The sequence below is a fragment of the Leuresthes tenuis genome, unplaced genomic scaffold (genome assembly GCF_036924035.1).
Source record: "Leuresthes tenuis unplaced genomic scaffold, fLeuTen1.0.hap1 SCAF_14, whole genome shotgun sequence".
NCBI lineage: Eukaryota > Metazoa > Chordata > Actinopteri > Atheriniformes > Atherinopsidae > Leuresthes > Leuresthes tenuis.
The window spans coordinates 9,796,424-9,813,423 of record NW_027325368.1 but is presented as its reverse complement, the minus strand read 5'-3'; the positions used below and the strand labels follow the sequence as shown (position 1 = coordinate 9,813,423).

The following is a 17,000-nucleotide window of genomic DNA, read 5'->3' as shown; positions in this document are numbered from 1 at the left end:
TAAGATAATACTTAAACTTTTAAAGCAAAATAATGTGAATAGACTGCAGGAACTTTTAGCGGTAAAGAGCTTTTGATAAAGAAAAGCTCTCAAGCTAAATATTAGCTCAGAAAAAAAAAAACTTTAGCTTGCATTGAGATACAGAAATGCTCAATCAGAATAAGCACAAACCACAAACATTGTGTCTCACCCTTCTGGCAGTAGTCAAACTTGTAGAGCTCGCTGGCCTCCGGCTGGCGCTGGTAGAAGACCAAATAGTGAGTGATGTTGCCATTGGGGTCATTGGGAGGTTTCCACTTGAGGATGATCTGAGAGGAGGAGTTGGAGGAGGAGATGGGGTCCAGCGGGACTGACGGTTCTGAGGAAACATCACAATAATAACAGTTTAGAACAAAAAGAAAACAGATGCAGATCAAATGAAAATGATCCACTCTTTCTTCCTCCACAGAAAATGTTAAAGTCGACATGCTAGTTGAAAGGAAAGAACGAGATTTGTGGGTTCAGCCTTCAGTTTTGAGTTTTAGTAACAGGCTATGAATGTACCATGAGCAACCATGAACATAACTCATCATTTGATCCCATGAATTCAGTTAAATCTGCAGGAAGAATTGAGATTAACACTATGGATTGTGATCCCACCATGAAAAAGACTGGCATGGGGTCTTTTAGCCAAACTGCTTGACCCCTACTTTCAGCCATGTTTTATCAATGAAAACGTTTATCATCAATAGATCACTTTATTTGTCCCAGAAGTGAAACACAAGAACAGGCTAATGCACAAAATCTGTTCAATTATGTAAAAAAATTCATAAAAATTGTTAATTCTCCTTACTTAATGGGTATTTGTACTCATGTAAAACCCACTTAGGACCTGAACTTAGATAAATCAACTACCAAAACTTAAACAGCCTACTATGACACTTAAATGTCTCAACTGTTCCCTGAAAGTGTTGACATTTTTTTTTCTAAACATGAGCCAGAGTCTAAGGCTACTTTGAGACCCACAAAGGCATCTACTCTCAGGTACCACAAGACATTTCTTGTTTTCATTCCCAGAAATTGTACTAATCACGATACGGCAGCTCAGAGAGTTTCCCCGATTCTTTCATGCAGACAGTCAATGTTTTCATTTATCATCAGATTTATCTTTAGGGGGGAAAAACTATCGCAGACCGCATGTTTATCAGTGGCTTTCTGTATTTGCCGGCACAGATCTACAAATGAATCACCAGCTCTTTCTTGTTGAAGATAGCAGATGAGGAGTGCTGTTTCGCTCCACTTTGCATTTCAGATTGCTGTGAAATAAAACAACACACTTACTGGCACAAAGTTGACATGCGACCAACAGCTGCCTGATCCGGGTATTCCCCCCCATCAGTTTTGGTTCTTAGTTTTCACAGAGTTTGATGTTTGTAATGTGTGTAGTTAGATAATCCAGTGTTTTGGTTCACAGTCTGATGTCTTCATGGCACAAGTGCATGAAGACCAAGAATAAGGGGGTCTCTTTTCAGTTGAACAATATAATTATTCAGTTTCAGTTTAAGAAAATCATTTTTCCCCAATCGGAGATTTAATTGAGGTCTTTGTCAAGCATTTAAATGTGGTTTATGTGTTCAGTTTCAGTTCTACTTATTTAGCGTCATCTCTATACCGATGAATTAAAATCCACATATACTTTCAACATCATTCAAATTCAGATTTTTACATTAGCCGTAACTTTTCAACAGTGAAGTGACCAGTTTTTTGTTTTGGCTTAAGTTTACTGTAATTACCCGATCATCACCATCATTTTGTGGTGACAAACTGCTCTGCATGAGGGAAAGTTCAGTCAGTGTGCAGTTTGTGAAAGCAGAATGAAGACTTTGGTACATGCCACGTGTGTGTGTGTGTGTGTTGTTGGTGGGCTTTAAACATCTGAAAATAGCTTGGGCAGCTAATAATCACAACCTTTCACAGATGACGTTTTACAAACCCTATCAAACATACGTATGTTTGTGGTATGAATAATAACTGGCTTCATCGTACGGCTCTTATAAATCTAGCAGCCTGAAACAGAGTAGCGTTTCCAAGAATTGATGGTTCACATACATACTTTGAAGAGGAAAAGTGTGCATGAAGCAGAATATATGTGAGGATGTCAGATTGAACCCAAAGGAGACACAGAGGCTTGAGCTTCATTGTCACAGTGTGATTATGTTGTCCTTAATTCATGATGGTACAACACACTGATCCAACCACATTGTCAGACTAAGTTTCACCAGCAACAGCTTACATGTAATGACAGCTTTGCCCTTCTGATGAAGTATGCGAGTGAGACAGAACACAGACCAGGAGTGGTTGCCAGTCGCGTAGAGAAAAAAATAAATAAAATCGTCCCTTGACAAGGCTGGCTGGCTGTCTGACTGATGCGCCTCAGCTGGAAGCCTGCTTCGTGCAAGCGAAGGATGTCATGTTTGAAGCAGGTTTATCAGGAAGGAAACATATATTGTCTAAAAGGAAGCCAGCTAGACAGGGCAACATGACTGTGATTAACCTAAAATGCACACGACACACTCTGTGGGTGGCAAAGTACACAGAGTGCTGACAGAGAGCTTGATGATGGCTGTGCAACCAACTGATGCAGACACCTTGCACTATGTGGGGCCCTGTAGGTCGGTGGCACCCCAAGCAAATTGTGCCATCTGTCTTCCTCTTCCCTGTTCTTATGCCAAGGACATTTTGGCAGCTGTGACACTGACAAACGCAGCCCTGACTCCATCAGTCAATGATAGTAACACCACAAGATGACACTAAAAATAGCCAAATTTATTAAAGGAAAATACACTGACCTTCTCCACTATAGGAACTTATCAACCCACCCCCCAGTAGCTAAGCTTAAGCTAAAGTTTTATGAATCTGTGAAGCTTTGGCCTTTTGGAGCAAACTTCTAGAGATGATTCTGGTGGAGAACAAAGTGAAAAAGAGACTCCATCAGAAATTACTCGACAAAATTTTGTTTCGCCTTCCACACATCTCCAAAAGGTCAACAGGTGTATTTCACAAGTGGAACATATTTCTGCAGCTGCAAGCGAGCCAGTTCTCGTGGTATTTAGAGATGCTGTTTTTCCTTTTGAGAGGAACCTAAAATAAAGCGACCCCATCATAATATTCCACCTGCATTAACCGACTTCTTTGGCGACTGTGAGCCAAAATAAGCTGAGAACACAGCGCTTATGCACACATTCAGTAGTCGCAAAGCTGCAGCATCAGCCTTCATCCCGGGTCGCGTGTGCACATCTGGCTCTTCAGCTTCCAAATACACAATTAAGTTAATTTGCCAGTCATTATCATTTTGTTACTAGGCAGGTGGTGCACAACAGGTTTAACAACATGTCTACAATAAACAAACCTTAACATAAAGGTCACAGGTATCTAATAATATGCATTTTCTTTCCGGAACTTTGTTGAGGTCTATTCGTTTTTTTATGTGTCGCTGCTCTTTCCTTTTGATATCTTTTTGTATGTTAATGCTGTCTACGTCACTTTGGTGACTCTTGTCTTCAGTGACTCATCAAATGAATCATACATAAACTTGATTTAATTTTATTTGATGAATGCTAAATCCCATGAAGACATCAATGGAACATTTTGACAAAAGAACCAGGTATCAACACAAATCTCCACGTCTTACTGGTGGCATTGGTGCGAACGTAGATGATCTCGCTCTTGGCTCCATGGACCTGGTGCTCGTCAGAGGCTGAGAGCTGGGTTTTCACCATTATGGCGTACTGCGTCCAGGGCTTCAGAGGCAGAATGAGATGACCCGGTTCAATCTGCTCTTTGTCTCCCTCCGTGGCTCGACTTGGAGGGTCCACGTCAGCGATCACCCAGCTGTTGGAGCCGCAGGCATCCTGCCCATCAAACTCGGTTACGTTCTGAAAGGGTCTATTGTGGGGAAAAACAATAACAGTACGGAGATGAAAGGTGTGTTTTATGTCGGCCCTAATTGCATTTTACTTGAAGAAGGATGTGGGGATTTGCTTTCACACATTTTCAAGATATTTATCATTAGATTTATCTGTCCAGTTGGAGGAGGAAAGAAACAAAAACACAAATTAGGTTAGAGACCCTCAAAATGATACTGGCTCAAAGGGAGGATGTTCCAAGATATTATTTTGAGGATTTTAGTTATTTGAGTTACTGTAATTTATATATATATATATAAATATGTAATCAAGTCAAAGGCAGGTGACAACAAATGAGAGGAATGCATGGAGCAGAGAATCCTTCAGCATCATTATTGCAGTGACAGGTGGACTCTGGACACAGTGCTTGTTGTCAAACAGACAGGGGGGGGGGCCTCTTCAGAAACTAAAACTGCCAAAGTGAAATTAAAACTTAACATATATTTAAAAATGCGAGCTCATAAAAGAATAATTTTACTTAATTTACCAAATAGATTTTAAAGCAAATAAGTGCTTTGGATTAACCTGGAATGATGCAAATCTAACATATCATAACCGCTGACACAGTTCAGAAAGTTAGAATTACATTTTTCACACCTTATTTCATCATTTGCAGTTTTAAGAATCAGGAAAGCAGAAATGGATGTTACAGGTCTGCATGATTCTGCTCAGTTCTTCCTTTTCTTCTTAAGCACTCATAACAGATGAAAACAACATTCCTCTGGCAGAGATCCAGGGGTCTGCCCGCCTCTCAGACTGTAGCAGACTGATTATCCAAAATGAACTTACGCTTCTTTATAGAGCACCATGAAGCCCAACAGATCCCTGAAGTCTGGAGGCCAGAAGGGTTCCCACTTGATCATAATCTTATCGCTCATGGTTCGTACCAGAGTGAACTTCAACACACGGTTCTCACCTGAGAGTGCAGAAGAAAATACACAGATCAAACAAAACAATTAGAAGCTGAAAAATCTCAACAAAAAGGAACTAATCATTCAGGCTTTTAAACCTCTGCTTTCAGGAGAAGTTTGGGGAGTTGGGGGGGATAGATGTAGATTGATGAAAATGTCTTCCTGTCCTGGAGTACCCGGATAGCGACAGGAAGGCTTTTATCATATGGAAATGCTCTTGTGCTGTTTCTTAGACTTACCTTCTACAACTTGCTGTTATGCAGCTCTATACAAGCACACTGATGGCAAAAAGAGATTTTATCACAAAATTTGCAGTGTCAGCTGAAGACCTGGGTACGTGGATTCAGTTTTGATTTAAGTAGGTTGAGTAAAATGACTGAGAAAGCAGAAAAAACAAAAAGAGCTGAGATGTGTGTGAACATCTGATCTGGCAAATCTCAGTCTAACATCATTCCCTTTTAGCCAAGATTTGCCCTCAAACTCCTGGAGTGAACTATCTGATTCTCTCTGTGCTCTATGTCTTTAAAAAGGTGGAGTAAAAACGTGGGATTCAACTCTGTGCAGTGGAATTTCAAAACAATCCTGGTCTTGTGGTCATGGTGACAGTGAGCCAAAACAGTAAACTCCGCAGGGCGGAGAGTTTAACCATCATTTGAAACTTCCTTTAAAGCTCCTTAAAGCCCAAAGGAGCTGCAGATTCCAAGGATATTTATCTCTAAATTCAATCCTTTCAGCTTGTCATCGGATATAAATCGTCATTGTAAAGATATTAACAAATCCACTGGAATGAGGGAAACATTTGAATAAGATCTAAATGAGAGATACCCCCTTTGCTTTAACATCTGTGGAATAATTAATGCTTTTCTACACCCTGACTGTTTATGAACTTCATAGTTGTGGACAAGAAGGACAAACTTATCTACATCATGGATATCAACCGTTATTAGTACTTTGCTCTGTTGGTTGCTCCTAGTCAATATCAGAATAAACGTCTCCAGGAAGTTATCTGCAAACACAGGACGGGAAATGACCATCATAACAATAACTACAGCTATGTTTGCGTCTGTACCAGGCCTGACTTTGTGTTGCCTGTTGTCATGGTAACTCCAGCAACAACTGACATGTCTGCAGAGCCAAGGTTCTTACACGAGGCCTGGTCTCCGTTGGTCTTAGAGGCGATGTCGTTCTTGACTTGCCGCTCTTTGGTTCCCGTCACCTCCTCCATCTTGCGGATCTCAGACATGCAGAGCTTGGAGTTGTAGTGGAAAAACATGCGCCCCTGCAGGATGGTTAGCTTGTGTTTGGACCAGTCCCAGAGCTGCCGCAGGTTCTGGTTATCCAGGGCATAAAACGAGTAATTCCTGGAAAACAACGCAGAGGCTGCATAAACACATTTATCATGAGACGTGACAGTTGACTGTGAGTTAAAATGTTTCTAGACTAACATAAATAGGAGTATGTGAGCATGATTAGCCAGAAATCTGAATCATGCTACACGCCTGTCCTTTCATTTCTCTTCTCAGAGTGTAGGTTTTTTTGTACAAAAATAATCCTCCACCATGTCTGAAAGAAGCCTCGTGTCTGATTTGGGGAGCTGAACCAAAAACAGATGCCACAGAAAGACATTTTGAAAAGGTCAGTCCTTCTGCTTTTAACTCATAATTACAGGAGGAGGCTCTGACATGGCGAGGATAACAGGGGACTAAAAATTTGGAATCTCACCCGATTTCCTGTTCTTCTCCACGAATAATGCGGAGTTTGCGAAAAAATGAGAGGGATACAAGGGCGTAGGAACGTCGCACTGTCAGGTAGCCAGTGATCTCCTCCAGCTGGCCCAGGCTGGCCTCCAGTTCAGCTGCGATGTTGTCTGCAGAAAACCACAAGACAGCAGATTCTAAATAACTGTTGTTTGTATGGCATGCTGAGTAAAAAAGGTAGCTGGTCTTTGGCGAAAAACTGTCCTCTGCTGTTTGTGTTTTCATTCTTTATCCCCCTTTCCCCCCCACTCTCTTTTCTTTAAATCCCACTTTTGCACTGTACAAGCAAAAGCTGGATAATTCCTTTATTTAGTTTATTCAGACACAAAATCAAAACTTTTGTTAACATTTCTAAGAACTAAAGTCTTTTTTAAATGAATTAGAAATTCATGCTTTAATCTGTTTATTTTATTTGTTCCTATTCAGCTGCTCTCGTCATCAGCCCCAAAGTTTCCTACAGGTCCGGCAGCTTGTGTATTATCCTCTGCAGAACTTAATTTGCTGTTTGACTGTGTGCTCTCTCGCTGTATCTTCCTGGTTTTGTGTAACGTCAACGGCTCCGTGTTTACTGTTCTGCTCTGCTGATCAGTTGTACGCTGTAATGTGATTCAACCAAACAAACCATAGACACTCACTTCCTCCTCGCAGGTTGATAACCAGGCTCCCGTTGAGAATGGTGCAGCCTCTTAAAGACTGGGCAGCAGTGACGGAGTCCACCGTTTTCAGCCCCATGCACACCTTGGGGCAAAGCCCCGCACAGGGAGAGCAGTTTAGCCTGCACAACAAATGAAAAGGAGACAAGATTTCAGAGAAGTTTCAAGAGAATGCTACTGGGGGATGTGTTTTCAAAGTCTGCACCAAACAATAAATGAAATATCTGCGACCAGCTGCTAAATGCTCCTCTGTTCAATGTTCTGCTGTGCTGGATGTACAGAGGTACCAGTTTTTTGGGCTTTTAAAGGGAAAACTAAAACATCAGGTCACACGGTGATGGTGAGCCTCTTCCAAAAAGTTCTCAAGTGATATTCTTATATTTAGGTGTTGATTACAGGTGCTTTAAATAAGGTCCTCCTGAGAATAAACCCTCCCTTAGTCAGCATGAGATTTTGTTTAGAGAATGAACCAATCTCTACCTTATTCTCAGCATTAGACATTCTTTAACAAAGAGGTCTATATGAAGACAGTGATGGGCTGTTTGCTTGAGGCCACTTTCCTGAGTATTTATCCTATATGCTGGTTTATGAGATGCGAGACCATGTTTGTTTAGCAGCACTCGCTTTAGCTAGCAGAAAAGCTGCAGAGGAATGTGGCATCTTCAAAGTGGGGCCGAGCGGCAGCTACTGAGCTACAAATGACATGGCTCTCACTAATCTATAGTGCACTATGAGCTGTAACTGTGTTGCAACTGTTGATGAGATTAACAACAGCTTCCAACACCAAAACAAACAACTCGTGTGACGCAATTCTTAAAAGACGAAAATGGCTCGAAAAGGCGCATCTGTGTCATGCAAATAAAATGTCTTGTGTTTCGTCTCCTCGCTTGGTTCAAAACTTCCCTGAACTATCTTGACCTTTTTCCCCTCTGTAGTGCCACATCTGCACTTTAAGCCCAGACACTCATAACTCTGAGGAGTGCACCGCTTTTCATAAGAGCACTTTCATTTCCACAGCTTAGTTTAAAGCCACCGATGGGAGGGAGATGCCAAAGAGAAGAGATGAGCCCAAAAGAGGAACAGAGAGAGAGTCAGTGCGAAAAGCCAGAGAATATAACTACAAATGGGTTAACCATAGGTCAACAGTACCCTGAAGGTTTAGATGCACATCTGAACTCTGAGTGGCTACCAGTGATTTGTTTTATCGCAGCATTATTCATCCGACATTATATCCATGATCGGCCTTATAAAATAAACATGATACTGTTTTTACTGGAGCTTTACTAAACAAACATGGTACATTCTTACTTCTTTATCCTCTTTATCTTCTTCTTTATATTTCACATTACTGAGGACAGAGTAATGAAATGTAACTGCATTTAACGTCATGAATATTCAGCCTTTTTGTAGTAAAAAAAAAAGCCTCATGTAAAAAAAAAACATAACAAACAGATGTTTTGAAGATCATCTGAAGTGGTGACCGAGTCAACATGTTTATATTGATAAAAATAGCTCTTTCTTGACCTGCTGGAAAAACTATGCAGCAGAGGAAAATCAGCAGCACTCTTTCTTGTCTTAACAGTGGCTGCAGTGCATGAAAGCAAGACACTCTAGCCTCAACAGCTCCACTGGAGCGCCATCTGCTCTCTAGTAGCCTGTCAGGTGTAAATGCACAGCATGTGACTCAATGAATGTGCAGCTGCGTGTTGTTCAAATGGAGATTATGTACTTGGCAAATCCCCCTGTGGATTAATAAAGGTTAAATACACGTAACGCAACAAACACTGCAGCAGTAGCACGGCCACTTTTGCTAGTCATCACCGTTGACAATGACAGACTGTTTGGACTTTGCTGCTGTAGTTGCACGCCTGAAAAACCCTCTTTGTTTGCAGCAGCTCAGGGGAGTAGAGACCCAGCACCCCAGAGTACTGACGATTTGTGCTGAATAGCCCTCACACTTCCCTGGTGTTTCATCACTGGTCAGTCCACTGGCCAGATCTGGTGTCGCATAGAACAAATCCTCAAAGATCCAGCTCCATTTTCAACTATTGCCAGAGCAGAATGCTTTGGGCTGCCTGGACTTAGGCACAGCCACACTCATAAACAGTCCCGTCACGGTCACAGAAGGTGTCAAACAGGGAGGCGATGAAGGTCACTGAGAGTACCAGCACCTTCTTTAATGGAGAGGGAGTCCCTGTATGCTGACGCAGCTACAAAACATGTTGCAAGTTAAAGATCTGGAAAAAGGGAAAGCACTCCATCTCAGTGTCTTCATCTGACTATACCTCCATCACTGCAATGCATACACCAGCACCTTGGAAACAACCAAGCCACACTAAAACAGGGAATACCGAGTTGCACACAGATGTGCCAGCCTTCCTACTGTGCTGCACCACTTTGACCTAGCTGTTTGTGGTATTTCACACAGGTGCAAAGAATATTGAGGTTTGTGTGTGCGCATCTACAGAGCGACATCTGAGCTCAGCAAACCTTCAGTTCCTGCACCGTCATTCGGCGCTTCAAACACAAAGAACAGAGATGAAGCTGCGATTATTTAGGGTATTTTCTCATTTCATCACTAAATCGTTTGTCTGTGATCAACCGTTTCTCCCCAAAAAAACCCTCTTCTTTTTGCATCAATTTTCTTTTGATATTGATCCCAGCCATTTTTGCTTATGTCCAGGTAAAACAAATATGTATTTATTCTTAAAAAGGCTTTTGTAAAGTAAGGCAACATGTGGCATTGGGAATTAGATGAGATTTCATAAAGGAATTAATACATCAATAAACTCCTGCATAAAAAGATTGGAATTAAACCTTGTGTATAGTTTTGAGTGTTTTCATGCAAAATATGAAGCACACTTCACTGATTAAACATCTTTCCCGCTGGCCATCAAGAGCCCAATAGACCGACTTGAGTGTCCACTTACGAGGAGGAGTTGACGGTCGTGTAGCCGGAGGGACACTCAGGGATGCAGGCACCGTTGTGGATGACATACTCGTGGCAGTCAGCGTTCTTGCTGCGCTCTTTCTCCCGCTTACATCTGTTGTGCAGATCCTGGCAGAAGGCAAATGAAACGCAGCGCCAGTCCTTGTAGGTGGAGTAGTTTTTTGGGCACTGTTCCACACAGCTGCCCTCATGCTGGAGGCCGCGGCAGGCCACGCAATGACTGGCCGAGTGAGACTTCATGCAGCCGCCCAGACACTGGTCGTGACAACACTGGCCATCTTTGGTGCAGGCTCGCTGTTTGCACTGAACAGGGCACACTGCACAGGGGGGAAAAAAAAGTCAGGTTACTGAAGGTGCACAGCAGATGAAATGAAATGGACACAAGTCAATGAGAGGTTCCAATGTGTGCACTGCAAGAAGAGCAACACAGGAAGTAGGAGCTTCCCATCATGCAAACAGCTACAGATTATTTCAGTTCCCCAAATGACATAAGTGATCTTAATCAGTTCCCAATTACAGTATTTCCTAATCTCTTGAATTCTAGATTAATAAATGGACAGATCTCTTTGTCAGCAGGAAGGAAATCCTTCCTCAACAGTCCAGTAGACCATCTGCCACTGGCCAACAAGCATATTGAGCACAAACAGCAGGGGCCCAACACTATTAGACAAAAGACAGATAGTTATCCAGAGAGCTTGTAAACCCAGACTGATGGACACAGCACTTAAACAATACAGGAAGTGAAAAGTTACTAAATTAACATTTTGTTTTTACGAAGGCTTTGTAGAATCCAAGTTTATATGATAAACTGGAAAAACACTGAATGAGCAACTGAGGAGCTGAGAGCAAAACAAAATAATAATGCCAAGACCACCTCTGACAGATCAATGGTAATAACCTATTACCATGGATCTACCATCTAATCTTCCTCAGAATTTTTATGAAGGCGTTTGAAGGTTTGAGTAACGACAAAAGACATTAAAGCGTCCGTTTTATTGGTGCTGATGCAATTATTCAATTACTGAATCAGCAGGATATTAATTGAGAGCAATTGATGTAGTCCTCACATATGGGTTGTCGTAAACCAACAGGCATTTTTCACTATTGTCTCCCAAAGATAGTAAAATATAATTGGGTATCTAACTTTTATTTGAAGCCTTATGGTTCTTCAAACTGCTGTAGAACAATGTCCACAGAAACCTACAACATAAAAATGACCTATTGACATAATTACAACTGATAATTCTCACCATATGTGCATTTTTTAGGCTCTTGGCTACAACAGCCACAACCTAAATTAGTCTAAAATCATCTAAAGTAAACAAACTAAGAGGTTTTTCAGACCTGGAGCTAATATCCGCCCTAATTGAACAGATCAAACGTGGGCAGTGCTAAGTGCAAGTGTAAACACAGTGCGCCTCTTTCTAGCACAACAGAAACATGAACTTCTTGAGAGTTCATAAAGGAAATAGAAACAGATATACAGGTGCTTGGATGGCCTAACAAAAACAAGTTCAGTGATGTTGCTCAGGCATAAATGCGATGAACTGAGGACAAAGACACAAGAATGAGGATATGTTATTTATGCCTGCATTTGCATGTCCCTGAAACAGCTTGTTACGTAACATTAGTGCTGAGTTTATGTGTGTGTGTGTGTGTGTGTGTGCACGCTTATGATCTGATAATACATGTGAGGATGAATTGTGCAAGCACTGATGGAGGATTCGCAGAAGTAAACACAGCAGACTAAGTGCATGCTGAGATTAGCTTTTCGTTCATGGCAGAAAGAGTGAGCCCCGATCCTAATTCTTCCCACTGACCCCTCCACTTTACAGTGGGTGAGGTGCTCCTTTACTTTTAGGGATCAAGGAGTAGTTGAGTAGCCCTTAAGTGAGGGCATTGGGGGCCACTTGGATAGCTCGATGACCACTACTCCTGATTCTTAAAAGGTGAGGAACTGGGACTAAATCCAGTTTGCAGCAGGGCCCATAATAGGTCAGTGTAGCTTGGAACACCTAACAGGTTAGGCCATTAAGGTGAGTATATGTGTCTTATTCTGTGTATTAAGCCACAGAAAGAAAGAGTGAAGGGAAAGGAAACTGTGTGGCAAAAACTGAGTGTGTAATCTGTAGTTTCTGTAATACTTTCCTGTTAACTCGGTATTGCACAGCCTGTGCCCAAAACGGCTTGGCTTCATTAGTGTCATGCGGCCAGCCATTAAACGAACAAAACAACATGGACCCGCTGTCCTCTCACATTAACGGAGGTGAGCTTGAAGTGCATGAGGAGTGTGTGTTTGGGGAGGGCAGCAGCAATATGAGAATGGCGGTGTGAGAGGGAAGCTAAAGGGGCACAGAGCTGCAAAAACAAATGATATAACCACCTTTCATTTACGTCAGCAATCTCCTCCACAAAGAGATTTACAAACCGAGCGATTCTCACCAAGTTAAAATCGCCTCTTGTTTAAGTTTCCCTTCAGACTCTTAAATTCATTTGAAAAGATTGCCCTTCAACTTCTCCTCAAATGCAAGTTTACGTACATACAGTAAAACACACATGTACACAAAAGCCTTGCTTGTTGCTCTCAGTGACTCCTGATCCTCCGGCAGGGCTCCATGCCGCAGCACAGTCCCAGCTGCAGATCCACCCTCAGCCTTAGCCAATGTGTTGGCTAGCTGCTGGAGCTAGTCATTCAACTGGCCTCTCCCATCTCCAAGGAAGACTGGCTCACAGTTTAACCCTTTGTGTCCCTCTGTGTTCCTTTCTGGACAGTCCGGCAGCAGCAGCGGTGCAAAGAAAACCCCCACGAGAGTCGCACACAGACAGGCTGGAACTGAAGGAAAGTGATCTGCACAGCTCCTCTCTGTTCATCTCCTCACTTCTACGATCCAGCTGCCTTCACTAACTTACGCTCACGAGCTGCTCTTTTACTACCTATCATGCACAAAAGAAAGTCCTTGTTGAGAGAATCGAGGTGAATTCAGCAATAATGGGGTCAAGCTTGTGCTGAGACAACCACACATTGTTAGTATGGTGCTCAGTGCCTCAGGGATCGATCGAGTCTCATCACGTTCTTTGGCTCATTAGGAGTTCTTACGGCTTTAAACTGCTTTGAAAACATTTCCATTTACACTGAAATATCTGAACAACTGGCAACTCCTTTCATCTGCAGTACTAATTCCTGCAAATACAGTTTCATTATGACGCAAGTTGAGTTTTCCTTCCGACTGTGTGTGTATCAATAAATGTGAGAAGCTTTTAATTTCTATAACATTAACGACAACTACATTTTCACATACTACAATACTACAAAGATATAAAACATTTTGCGCATATGAGCTGAAATATTTAGATGCTGAACTAAAAAAATAATAATCAAAAAGCAGTATTTTTTATTATTCCTTTGAAAAATATAACATAAATATCTATAATCAGTGGAGGAAAATCAATTAATTGCAATGATTAATTGTTTAAATAAAAGGATAAAATAACTAGACTGTCAGATCATGTGTTAGAATATACAATAAAAACACCTGAAACTTTGTGTTGTTATTAGTCAGAAGTCAATAGTTCGTTAGTTTTGTTAACAGTCACAATTATCAATCAGTCTGGTAGTTAAATGGCAGAGGACTGCACTAATTCAAGGTTTGCATAGTTTCTTTGCCAGCAGCTGAAGGAGATGGACTTGTTTCTAGTATGCTTGTCAAATCAATTTTCAAGTTTGAGAACTTGAGGACCTGTGAAAGTGCGCCCAAACTAAGCCACCTTTGATCTCCCAGAAAGAGGACGCTGAGGAGGCTATCTGAGAGAATTTTTTATTCTTTCCCTAAAACATGCAAATCTCTGAATGCATGCCCAATTTTCTTTATTAAGTAAAGAGCAGAGGTATTTTCTTCAGTATATTCTGTCAATCCACTTAATTTTGGTATTTTAGGCACCTTCACGCTTCATCTTTCATTTCATTTCATCACTTCACAAAAACTCAATGGGTTTTTCTTTAAAAGGAAAGTGCTGGGTAGTCGCATTTAGCTCAGTTTATGACTAACTACACCTTTTCTAAAAGTCCCTGAACTCCTTGTGCTATTAGTCAGGCGTGACTGACACCAGTAAGGCCCTGATTGATCTCTCGTCATGTTGTTTGTGCAAAGTACAGCAGGATCAGAGGAAGGCAGAGGAGCAATCCTGCAGACATACCCGTCGTCTCTTTATCTCATTAGCTGAAGTTTCACTTGAACGAGGGGGCAGCTCTGCACAAAGAGACCCTCCATCCCTGAGGCCAAAAACGGTCAGCAACAACAAACCGACACTACTCCGGGCCCCAAAGTGGCAGAGATGAATACAGTCTGCCAGGATGATGCCAGCTTGGAAACGGGAGGTGCAGAAAAAGAATCTGTGCAGCATGCCAGCGAACACCAAGCGTCAATAAACGAGGGCTGTCGAAAAGGCAGAAAGAATCGCTTATGACTCACACGGTTCTTAAGAGGCTCCTGCCTGCTGTCCTGGACTGTTCTGCTGCCAGCAGATCAAATGCATGAAGATATTCTTCTTGTGTTGTTTCTACCAACATTCAAATGTGGTAAACAACCAGTATTCTAGTTACACGTGCACAGAGGGCTGTACCTAACTTCACTGTCGACTGAAATCAAGAGTCTGTACATTTCATTAACCACAAACCTCTATAAAATCATTTTGCGGTGAGTTTTTCCAGATTCCTTTTAGGGCCATGATGAAACAACAGCATATTTAGGAGCTTTGCGTCGGGATCACATTGGACCAGAACACATGCCAAACAGGGACGTGGTGGTGTGCTGGTTGGTAATTAAAATTCCACGGCCATGACAAGGGTAGTATTTAGTTTCTTATGAAAGAAAGTTCTTGCTGAAGGCCCAGAAGAAAAGGAGCTCAGGAGGCACAAAGTGCTTTTAAAAATGGGGATCTTGTGTTTCCGGACTTCTGACCATTTAAAAACAACAGTAAAAGAGGCACAACTTCAGTACTAAAGCTTGATTAATGGTTTAAAAATGACAAGCTGGCCAGTTCTCGCTACTTACAGGTGATAAGATAAAGAGGGATGGTTAAAAATAAAAAACAGGACGAGTTAATTATGTTTTAACAAAGACATATTTGTGGATTAATCTAGCATTTCATCAATGAAATTATTAAAAAGAAGAAGCTCCAAGAGCCTAAAGAGAAATCCTCAATTCAGTATTTCTGCCCAGCCAATAAAACCTAAAACCCACAAAAAAAGTGTAGAAAATTGCAGGCTTTATTACTGCAATACAGCAAGAAAACAACTACTACTAACTAAAGCACGTATGCAAAAACGATGTTGATGAAAAACAAAGAATGACTGCACAGTTTGGACATTTTAGAAGGAGCATTTAAAAAAAACAACAACTATAGAAGAACAAGAGCTGATATTGTCAGAGAAAACCAGATCATGTCCCTAAACAGAGAACGCAGCCTCAACCTGCAACCAAACCGATAAAAACTTAGCTAAAATCAAGCCTGTCCAACATAAAGATCAGGATGTGGCGTGGATGTGACTTCATAAAAAGCGGCGTCTGATTATCGGGTTCATTTGTCTCATTTTTCCTGGTAACCACGTGTCAACTGGTCTGACTCAACAGCAGCAGGGCTCGGTTAAGATGACTCGGGAGCAACAGGAACCGTAAACAATTTCATTAACCAGCTCCAGCCTCCGTTAATAGAACAAAAACACATCAACAACATGGAAAAGCACTTTTTGTTTTTAATGTCTCCCGGCCACCTCTGTCATCCGAAGGCAGGATATCCAGTTTGTCCGTGACTGGAATAGAAATGATAAAGACTGTGCTCTCATTGATGGCCAATTACGCTGCTGTTTGACAGGCAAATGACGCACGCCAGAGCCTTGAATCTTCATTTCCTTCCAGACCTCAGTGTAAGGTTGAAAATAATCTCTACCCCAATGGTTGAATTTAACTGCCGGTCATGACATCAAATGCATATGTCATTAATGTGATGTATCGACACTGTCTTCTGAATCATAACCAGTGCTTTTGACCTTCTTACCGAGAAGGAAGTAAACACAAAGTGTTGGCAGGAAGAGAATAATCACAACATCAGAGTTACACTGAAAGGTCTATTTAATTTACTTTCTTCATAAGGAGATTACACTCGCTTCATTTGAAAAATGGTTTAGGCTGTCAATGGACAAATGAAGTAGGCAGACATTTGTGCAAAAGCAGCTTATAAATAAGGTCAAACCAAACGAGCCATTTTACCCACAAACAAGTGAGCCTTTAATCTGTCATTGACTTGGCAATCAGAAGGGAACAGCTACTGCTGCCTTTTAACTATAAAAGAAAGTGATCTTTTCAGAGAGCAACTTGCAACAAAAAGGACACCTACTTAAAGTCATTTAAAGTCATTTAACAATGAGCAGCTACAGGTGTTGTCTTGCATTTTGGATGTACAAAATAATTTTCTATTTCTGGATTCCACGATTGATTATCCTGTTTTTCCTTCCTCGGAACACAGAAAAAAAGACGTTCACTCACATTCTGTAAGGCACAGAGATATCACAACCCTAAATATCCGAGTCCCGCGGACAGCTTTCCTTCACAAAACACCCATTTTTTATGAGCAATGCTATGTGATGTTTTTCATTTCTTCATTCACTGCAGCCTTGAGTACAAACAACATTAAACTATTTGGGCTTTGGTCTGACGCATCGGTACCATTGCATGAAGAGAGGTGTTTTGCTTTTAGCCACACTGCACTCTGAAGAGCACACATACAGA

General features: G+C 41.5%; 1 protein-coding gene across 1 annotated transcript in view; it reads right to left on the bottom strand.

The window, feature by feature from the left end:
• Positions 1 to 17,000, bottom strand: part of insra (insulin receptor a) — a 47,086-nt gene that overhangs the window by 11,526 nt on the left and 18,560 nt on the right. The window contains exons 3-9 of the mRNA XM_072364488.1: positions 10,196 to 10,532; positions 7,248 to 7,387; positions 6,578 to 6,722; positions 6,002 to 6,216; positions 4,734 to 4,860; positions 3,671 to 3,924; positions 191 to 358 (exon numbers count right to left, since the gene is read on the bottom strand). Of these exons, the coding sequence (XP_072220589.1) occupies positions 191 to 358; positions 3,671 to 3,924; positions 4,734 to 4,860; positions 6,002 to 6,216; positions 6,578 to 6,722; positions 7,248 to 7,387; positions 10,196 to 10,532 (1,386 nt within the window). The remainder of the gene's footprint in view (positions 1 to 190; positions 359 to 3,670; positions 3,925 to 4,733; positions 4,861 to 6,001; positions 6,217 to 6,577; positions 6,723 to 7,247; positions 7,388 to 10,195; positions 10,533 to 17,000) is intronic.